Consider the following 10,141-nt stretch of genomic DNA (forward strand, 5'->3'; position numbering starts at 1 on the left):
TTCATAATGCCCTAGTGACCTGAATACAGGATAAATCAACAAAAGTTAAATGTGAAGTGCAGATCCCAGCATCTTAAAATATGTAGAACGCACTCAAAATTTAACACCTATTGTTTTTGTAATAATTATTATTACTAGACTTACTTTTAGTTGTGACATTTTTTAAAAATATTTTTATTGATTATTAGAGAGAAAGGGAGAGAGAGAGGAACATTGATGTGAGAGTGCAACATTGATGCCTCCTACCATTGAGCCCACAACCCAGGCATGTGACCTGACCAGTAATCAAACATGGCAATCTTTTGGTGCTGGGGACGATGCCCAACCAATTGAGCCAACCAGCCAGGGCTTAGTTGTGACATTTTTAAAAATAGAACGAAAAAAGAAATGAGCTCTTTCCTTCTACATTTTCCATTTCCTGGGTTCTTTAAAACAAAGTCCCCTATTTAATCACAGACCAGAGCTACACCTCCCTCTGTCTGCCATTTCCTTTTGTCCACTTAGGGATATTATGTGGTAAACTACACAGCAGAAATTGCTTCCCTTTTCCTTTCTCCAGGATCTGTAAAGATTAAAGTGCCTGATCTTACTTTTCTGTATCCTTCACCCTCTCAGTTGAGAAAAGGTGAAGTACTGCACACAGTGATATATGAATTATTTCATTTGGACTTAATTTTGCTATTGTACCCTTTCATTAGCAAAGACTGGTTGGACATGATTAACTCTTATGTCCTCACTCTGTACATTTTCTCTGTGTTTGCAATGATAGCCTAGCAAAGAATCAAGAAGTTTTCATTTACAGAGTGCAGTGAAAAGATCATGATTTTGGAGTCAGGTGGACCTGAATTTAAACCCTGATTCAGCCCCTTTACTAGCCAAGTAATTTGAACGTTATTTACCTTCACTGAGAAATAAACTTCTATTCTGAAAATTGGGACTAATAACCTCAAACTCATATTTTTATGAACCAATTTGATAATATAGGCACCATGCTTTGTACAGGGGGCAATATAGCACACTGAGAGCACTCCCAATGTAGTTTATTTTTAATAAAAAAATAAATATGGAATATATTTAAGGGGCAAAACATGATGATTTCATGATGGACATACATATAGTGAAATTATTACTACATTCAAATGATTTAACATATCTCTCATTATTGCCTTTGTGTGTGTGTGATGAGAACACCTGAAATCTACTGCCTTATCCAAATTCCAGTATTCAACGCAGTATTGTTAACTATAGTCATCATTCTGTACGTTAGCTCTCTAGACTTATTTATCTTACCTAACTGCAACTCTATACCCTTTGACCAACATCTCCCCATTTCCCCCACCTCACTGCATCTGCTGATCAACTTTCTACTCTCTGCTTCCATGTATTTGATTTGTTTAGATTCCATATGTAAGTGAGATCATGCAGTTTTTGCTGTCGTTGTTCTGTATCTGGCTTATTTCACAGGGCATCAGAAGAGGAGTTTCCAGCCACGCTTGCTCTTTTTCTGTGGAGCTGTTGTCAATGACATAAACCACTGTGTTGTACTGTCCTGTGTAAGTTGAGTTCCTCATCATAAACTCTTTTTCTCTTTTACAAAATCAGTGTACTTTAATTAATTATAAAAGGTGTCTTCATGTATTTTCACACTAGATTTGCAATCATTGTTAAGAAGAACTATGTAAACCAATGTTTCTCATCGTATCCTGGTTACCAGGAAGCTCAGTGTGAAATTTACTGTTAAATTGTTGTACTTTGGTAATAAAGATTTTTCTTTCTATTCCTTTATTTTTGTTTATGTCTTATATGCATTTTTTATTCCAATAACCTTATTAGATATTTGAATTTTACTATGTGTTCTCAAATATATATTTAAAAATATAAAGTATACATAAAACATTAGCTCTTCAAATTAACACCAGAAAATTAACCAAAATTAAAGTGAAAATTTACCCTATATGCTGATTTATATTCACCATATTAAGAGATTGGTTCTTTAGTTATGAGAATAATCTAAATATGTTTGGAATATCTGATTAATTTCTGCATCAAAATGTTTCTTTTTGCCCTGCCCCCAATCTTTTCTGTTAGTCTGTATTGGAATCAAGCAGGAAAAGGATTCAATGGTGTGTGTGTGTGTGTGTGTGTGTGTGTGTATGTATGTGTGTCTCCTTTGGATTAACCTATCCCAGCTGCATTTGTGTGGCCCACTTTTCAATCACTTGAGGACCCTGAATTGGTCTGTTTTTCCTGCATGGCAGACTTAAAACAAGGAGTTTTCTTTGTAGCTTATCTGTTCATCACAGAAACAGTACTCTATCAATAGTATTCCTTGATATTGTAAGAAACTCAGCTTCTCTTCTCTGTTGCTTTTCATTATTTTTTTTCCTATCTGACTTTCACCATCCCTCCAATTTGTCTCATACCTTAATTTCAAATTCTCCTTTAATATAATATACGTATATTTTTTCAGCCACATTGGGCAGGGATAAGTGCTCTAATGGATGTGTCAAATATAAGCAGACCTCACTGCCCTAGAGACTTCTGACCATTCAGAGCAGGGAGCAGGATTCAGAACATGGGGAATGTTAAACACAAAGGTGAATTTATTAGGCATCTACTCTGTTCCATATGGTGTACCTAGATGGATGGGAGATGAAGATAAAATAAGACATTTGTTATGTCTCTCTAATAAGGAATTTACTGCCTAGCATATAACTGTAATCTATATATATATATAAAGCCTAAGTGACCGTTACGACCAGACAACCAGAACGACTGGAATGGCCTGTCAACCAGTCGCTATGACATGCACTGACCACCAGGGGGCAAATGCTAAATGCAAGAGCTGCCCCCTGGTGGTCAATGTGCTCCCACAGCCAATCTCCCACAGCACCTTCCCCGGGCTGGCCAATCTCCCGTGGTCCCTACCCCCTGCTGGCCAGCTCCCTGATAGGCCTTGATTGCCAGCCAGGCCAAGGGACCCCACCTGTGCATGAATTTGTGCACCGGGCCTCTAGTGTAATATAAAAAATTACTAGAGGTCCGGTGCATGAGATTTGTGCACTAGGGGGTGGGGGGCCCCTCAGCCCAGCCTGCGCCCTCTCGCAGTCCGGGACCCCTTGGGGGATGTCCACCTGCTGGCTTAGGCCCAATCCCCTCAAGAATCGGGCCTAAGCCAGCAGTCAGACATCCCACTCACAGTCCAGGGCTCTCGCTGTCTGGGATGCCTCGCTACTTACCACTGCAGGCAGGAGAGGCTCCCGCCACTGCCGCTGTGCTTACCAGCCACCAGCCCAGCTTCGGGCTGAGTGGCGCTCCCCCTGTGGAAGTGCACTGACCACCAGGGGGCAGCTCCTGTATTGAGCATCTGCCCCTTAGTGGTCAGTGCGTGTCATAGCAACCAGTTGTCCCGCCATTTGGTCGATTTGCATATTATACTTTTATTATATACGATACTGTAAAAAAAAAAAAGGTATCTATGCCCAATGAGTCTTTGCAGAGGAGATAACATGAACAAGGCAGGACCACAGTAAAGCCAAGACAGGCTAGGGACTAAGGCAACCAGCCTGAGTCCACAGTGCGTGGAGTGGGGCATGGGAGATGGAACCCAGGGAGTCAGGACCAGATTTGGGGGGAGGGGAGTGATGGGGCTTTGAATTTAAGATTTCATGTCTAATACCATTTTAATTATGTCATTTCCTCGCTCTACACTTGCACTGGCTCCCCCTTGCCTGACTAATACAGGAAGAGGCAGCAGCTGTGTAGGAAGAGGAAACTGATTATATAGGGCTAGGAAGAAAGAAAAAGATGAGCTCCAGCGACAGAGTTTAAAGTTAACTCCAAAACAGCACCATGGATTCTGTTTCCTAATATGTTAGACAAAAGTATCCATGCAGTCAAGGGGCTCAACTGAATTATATAAGGTCCCAGTTAAGATCCTGAATCTCTCTGCCAACTCTTAACTGCTGTCCTTTTTTTCACCTTATGATGATGCCAGAGTCACAGATCCGAAGGTTCTCATTTAAATAAGCACGAAACAGGTACCTTTTGGCCATTGAGTCATGTGTTGGACTGGAAGTTCAGTGACCTAAAATTCCAATGGACTGGCTGTGTCACTAGGTGCTGGGGGCTACCTGCTTGACCCCTTTGATGTTTTCCATTATGGGGATATTAAGTGCATAGTTTCTCTCAGGGGAGTTGTTAAGAGAGCTAATAAAAAATTATTATATAGCACCCAGCTCTGACTAGAGATTTATCAGCGCTCACGAAGTTCTAAATGATTGTCTGCAGCACTCGTTTCTGAGATACAGAGAGTGATATTTATAACTAGTATAGTTCTTTTAGACTCATCGGAATTTCTGGCTATTCTCAGGAACCAGGAGAGTTTCTGTGAGTTACAAACATGCCTAAAGGTGATGATTGTAATTCATTCACCGTGTTTCTCCAAAAGGAACCAAAAGAAAGTCTATTTAAAAGGTCCTCCTCTCGTTCATTTAAAGAGGTTGCTGCCCAGGATATTTGTATTATAATTCTGAGATTGACATAAGGACTTCCAGAACTTCAACATGGGTAGATGTATGGATATGCCATACCTTTAATGTTAGTACTAAAGTTAGTGTTACAAAAGGCTTAGCAACCCAACAACGCACAAGGGGGAAGTTACCTATATTGAATGAATTTGCTAGACAAGAGGGCAAATGTGGATATGGTTACAGGGTGTGTTTCCCTCCCCCTCCCCGATGCATGCTAGCAGAGCTTTCTGTGGCTCTCCTCCTGTTTCCTCTCCCAAAAGCCCAGGTGACTTCTGAGGACCTCCAACAACGGGAGTGCTATGGTAGGGGTGGGGGATCGCCTCACTGCTTTTCATTCCTCTGGTCTGTTGAACACTGATAGACAATGCAATCAAGACAGTCCCTGATGTGGTTGATTATTTTCCTGTTGCACAAGCTCTTATCCTATCTGATTCCTGAAGTTTATCAAAGTGACCATGCAGGTGGAAAATTTCTTACACAGGCCATTTTGAAGGACTCCAATGGTTGGAGGGCAACATTACCCTTAATGAATAATTCAGGGGTAATTTGTCATCCAAAGAAAGTTTCATCTCTCATGGGCTATTAGAATGTCATGTTAAATTCTCTATGACTTTGTAAATAGTTGAATGTTTTGATCCTATTGGAAATATCAACCTCTTGTCTTTAATTACAACTGCCACAATCCTCAGTATAACACAGAAGGAGTGTTGAGGGGTACAGATGGAAGAAGGTGGGTACATACTGTGCACCTTCACAGGGATGGCTCCTGGGCACCACAGACCAAGCAAATCCAAATCATCACCTTCCCCCACTGGCACCTCTTAACCCTCCTTTGTTATATTCCGTAACTAAATAAAGGTCACTCCTTATATTTAGTCTTCCAACCCTCCAATTTGGAAAAGGTCCTCAGTCTCTTATTTTTTCTCAACTTCTATTACTAATCCATTCCCCAAATCATATCATTTTTACCTCTTAAACACCTGTCAATAGTACTCTTCTCTCCATCCCCTTTACCTTCATTTATCACCTGGTAGTATTTCTTTTTTTACTTTTTAAATTTTATTATTATTTTATTATTATTATTATTTTAAATTTTATTGTTTAAAGTATTACAAATATTAGTACATATATCTCCCTTTTTTCCCCATTGACCTTCCCCTAGCCTCCCCTACCCCCTGGCACATGACCTCAAACCCCCCCCCCCCCCCAAGTGTCTTGTGTCCATTAGTTGTGCTTATATGCATGCATACAAGTCCTTCGGTTGATCTCTTCCCCCCACTCCCCAACACTCCCCAGCCTTCTCGCTGTAATTTGACAGTCTGTTCGATGCTTCACTGCCTCTGTACCTATCTTTTTATTCATCAGGTTATAATGTTCTTTATTTCCCATAAATGAGTGAGATCATATGGTATTTTTCTTTCATTGCCTGGCTTATTTCACTTAGCATAATGTTCTCCAGTTCCATCCATGCTGCTGCAAATGGTAAGAATTCCTTCGTTTTTATAGCAGCATAGTATTCCATTGTGTAGATGTACCATAGTTTTCTAATCCACTCATCTGCTGATGGGCATTTAGGCTGTTTCCAAATCTTGGCTATTGTAAATTGTGCTGCTATGAACATAGGGGTACATATATCCTTTCTGATTGGTGTTTCTAGATTCTTGGGGTATATTCCTAGAAGTGGGATTACTGGGTCAAATGGGAGTTTCATTTTTAGTTTTTTGAGGAAACTCCATACTGTTCTCCACAGTGGCTGCACCAGTCTGTATTCCCACGAGGGTTCCTTTTTCTCCGCATCCTCGCCAGCACTTGTCATTTTTGATTTGTTGATGATAGCCATTCTGACAGGTATGAGATTGTACCACATTGTCGTTTTGATTTGCATCTCTCGGATAATTAGTGACTTTGAGCATGTTTTCAGATGTCTCTTGGCCTTCCTTCTGTCTTCTTTCAAAAAGCATCTATTTAGGGCCAAAACCGGTTTGGCTCAGTGGATAGAGCATCGGCCTGCGGACTCAAGGGTCCCAGGTTCGATTCCGGTCAAGGTCATGTACCTTGGTTGCGGGCACATCCCCAGTAGGGAGTGTGCAAGAGGCAGCTGATCGATGTTTCTCTCTCATCAATGTTTCTAACTCTCTATCCCTCTCTCTTCCTCTCTGTAAAAAATCAATAAAATATATATTTTTTAAAAAAAGCATCTATTTAGGTCCATTGCCCATTTTTTTTTATTGGATCGTTTATCTTCCTTTTGTTATGTTGTATGAGTTCCCTGTAAATGTTGGAGATTAAACCTTTATCGGTGATAACCTTGGCAAATATGTTCTCAGTGGGCTTTCTTGTTGTTTTGTTGATGGTTTCCTTTGCTGTGCAAAAGCTTTTTATTTTGATGTAGTGCCATTTGTTTATTTTCTCTTTTCGTTTCCATTGCCCTAGGAACAGTATTGGTGAAGAAATTGCTTCGGCATATGTCTGATATTTCACTGCCTGTAGATTCCTCTAGTATTTTTATGGTTTCCTGTCTTATGTTTAAGTCCTTTACCCATTTTGAGTTTATTTTTGTGTATGGTATAAGTTGGTGGTCTAGTTTCATTTTTTTGCATATATCTGTCCAATTTTCCCAACACCATTTATTGAAGAGACTGTCTTGACTCCATTGTATGTTCATGCCTCCTTTGTCAAATATTAATTGAGCATAGTGGTTTGGGTTGATTTCTGGGTTCTCTAATCTATTCCATTGGTCTGTATGTCTGTTCTTGTGCCAGTACACTTGGTAGTATTCTTAACTTCCACTCCTAGAGAGGGCCAGGACCAAGCCTGGGTGTCGGGGAGATAAAGTTTCACTAGGCCTGGGGCTGGAGGAACATTGGGTGTGTGATAGGCAAGGCTCACCCAAGGCAATGGAAGATGGAAGGGCCTAAAGGGAAAGGTAAGATTCACACTTTCAAGAAAGAGAGTCAAGGAGTATCAAATCCAAGACCCTGTGTATTTGGCCCAGAGAGGTAATGGGGTTTGGGCAGTTGCTGAATGATGACTCAATATTTGAAGCTTGCACTTATGGTAGGGATGTGATGGGTGGTGGGACAGCAATAGGCAGACACTGGAATTATAAAGTGTCTAAATTAGGCCTGTGTCTCAATAGCACTAATTAAAGTTTGTAATTATTATATTTGCCTTTTTTTCTTATCTCCCCACTAAATTCTAAGCTTTGTGAGGTCAGGGACCATTATATCCCCAGAGCCTCCCACAGATTTTCATACATGGCAGACACTATAAAATACTTGTTGAATACATGAATTGGTCTTGAATATTGGAAATTTAATCTTGTCACTTCAATCTTAGGAATTCTTTAGTGACTCTTCCATGCCTTCAGGATGAGATAAATCCAGAATCCTCAGTTTAGCATCTATATATATAAAAGCCCAAGTGACCATTACCATGGAACGACTGGAACAACCAGAACGACCGGTTGCTATGATGCGCACTGACCACCAGGGAGGAGACACTCAACACAGGAGTTGCCCCCAGCCCGCAGGCCCCAATTGCCGATGGGGCCTGTCAGCCAACATCCCGGTCCCTCCTTATAGCCAGCAGGCCCTGATCACCCAATCGGGGACGGGCCCCAGGCTGGGACTGGGAACCAGGGGTGGGTGGCAGTGGATGTGGCCCCTTTCCCAGGGGAGCCGAGGGCCAGCCCCCTCCTCTGGACTGGCAGCCAACATCCTGGGTCCCTCCCCCCAGCCCACAGGCCCCTATTGGCCTGTTGCCCACCTGCCACGTTGGTGGTTGGCCCCTGGTCCCTCCCCCTGGCCGGCAGGTCCCAATCACCCAATTGGGGCCAGGCCCTGGGCTGGAACAGGGAACTGGGGGTTGGTGGTGGTGGACACGGACAGCAGGGAAAGGAGGAGGGGGGGGGGGGACAGGGAGGCAGGGAGCCGCATAATGGCAGAGCGCATGCTGCGAGGGGAGGAGGAGGCGGGGAGGTGAGGAACCTGATTGGCCTTGATTGCCAGCCAGGCCGAGGGACTGCACCCATGCATGAATTTCGTGCACCAGTCCTCTAGTTAACAAATAAACAAAAAATAAGTCTTTTGGTTTCTCCAGGTTATGTTTCCACCTAGTGGCTTACCATTTCCTCTCTCCTCTTCCTGAAAGGAGGGGAAGTGTCAATCATGATACACTTCTTGTAGTTATTGTATCATGTTCATTTTCCATACAAACAACTGTAGACCTACTTTTGCCCCATCCAGTGTGTGTGTGTGTGTGTGTGTGTGTGTGTGTGTGTGTGTGTGTGTATTCTATTGATTCTGTTTCTCTGGAGAACGCTTACTAATATGAATACAGGAGATTTTTATTTTAACTATTTTTGTTTCTGTGTCTAGAACTTAGCACAATAATTAAATGAAAAATTTAATCTATCTTGAAATCACTCTCCCTTAATAAAGAGGACTTTGCAGTGCAGAGACAAGGAGCTGTTTTTAGGGAAATACTAATGAGGTTACCTGACACCAGGTTCCCAGCATATCCCTGAGCACCTCCTCCCCAACCCCGATTACTTGACCATGTGAGGCATAATAAAAAATAATGAGGAAAATATAAATTTTATGAGCCTATTTATTCAGTTTTGAATGCTGGAAACACATTATAAAGACTCAACCAGCACAAGCCCTGTGAATTGGGAGTGATTGGGTTGCAGCCTCGTCCCTCCTGACAGGAGACTGCAGGATCAGCTTCTCTTCTAGAGAGATTAAAACCATGATGCCTTTCTCTATTGGTTCCATCTACTATTTTTGTGTGTGAGAGCTTTGATTTTTTTAATGACTGATGAGTTATTGGAAAAGATATTGCCATGCCAGCTGCTTTGGCCTGCATGCCATTCAGCATCTGGGTCAAACTCAGCATGTCTTCAGTGAGAGTAGCCAACCTTAGGCTGTCTTCCTGCTGCTTGCTGGACTCCTGGGTTGATGCTAGCTAAACAATGCTCAGTTACTCCGTATGTGTGGTAGACAGTAAGTACTCATGAGCAATTACTGAAAATCTCTGAGCATGAGGTGCACACCCAGGCAGCTCTCACCTAAGGGTTGCTCATCACTGGCTCCATCCTCCTGGGGGGCCTCTTTCTGGGTATTATCCTCCTCCATCGGGATCTTCTGCTGAATCTCAGAGGAGACACCGGGATGGCTGCCAGCCTGTCTGCAGCAAGAAAAGAGAGATATCATGATTGGGAAGCTGAAAGCCAAGGTGACCTCTGACAACTGACGGTCAACAGAATTAACATCTGAGGAACACTGATTACTTTGAATTTGAAAAACAGACATTCTGGGTCATCCTATAATCTCACTGCTGACTAGCCTTTAGAGTGACAAAACTTAAACACCATCACCACCAATCATCATCAATGAAAGCACAATTTTGAATAGAATAATTATATAAATTTGGACAAAAAACAACAACCCCAAAACATGCCAGCAAACAAGCAGTGAACAACACTTAACCAGTAAGAAGAATCCATTTATCAGCATAGTTGTTTCTACTTGGCGTTTATTGTTGCTTATTTTCTAACTTTTCACCCCATGCTTATTTACCAGCTACCTATTAGGTACTTTGTATTT

General features: G+C 42.0%; 1 protein-coding gene across 1 annotated transcript in view; it reads right to left on the reverse strand.

Annotated features, from left to right (window-relative positions):
- Nucleotides 1-9,714, reverse strand: part of PHLDB2 (pleckstrin homology like domain family B member 2) — a 114,124-nt gene extending 104,410 nt beyond the window's left edge. The window contains exon 1 of the mRNA XM_028153259.2: nucleotides 9,604-9,714. Coding sequence (XP_028009060.2) covers nucleotides 9,604-9,670 — 67 coding nt within the window. The 5' untranslated portion in view covers nucleotides 9,671-9,714. The remainder of the gene's footprint in view (nucleotides 1-9,603) is intronic.
- Between the last annotated feature and the right edge of the window lie 427 nt (nucleotides 9,715-10,141).

The sequence above is a fragment of the Eptesicus fuscus genome, chromosome 3 (genome assembly GCF_027574615.1).
Source record: "Eptesicus fuscus isolate TK198812 chromosome 3, DD_ASM_mEF_20220401, whole genome shotgun sequence".
Lineage (NCBI taxonomy): Eukaryota > Metazoa > Chordata > Mammalia > Chiroptera > Vespertilionidae > Eptesicus > Eptesicus fuscus.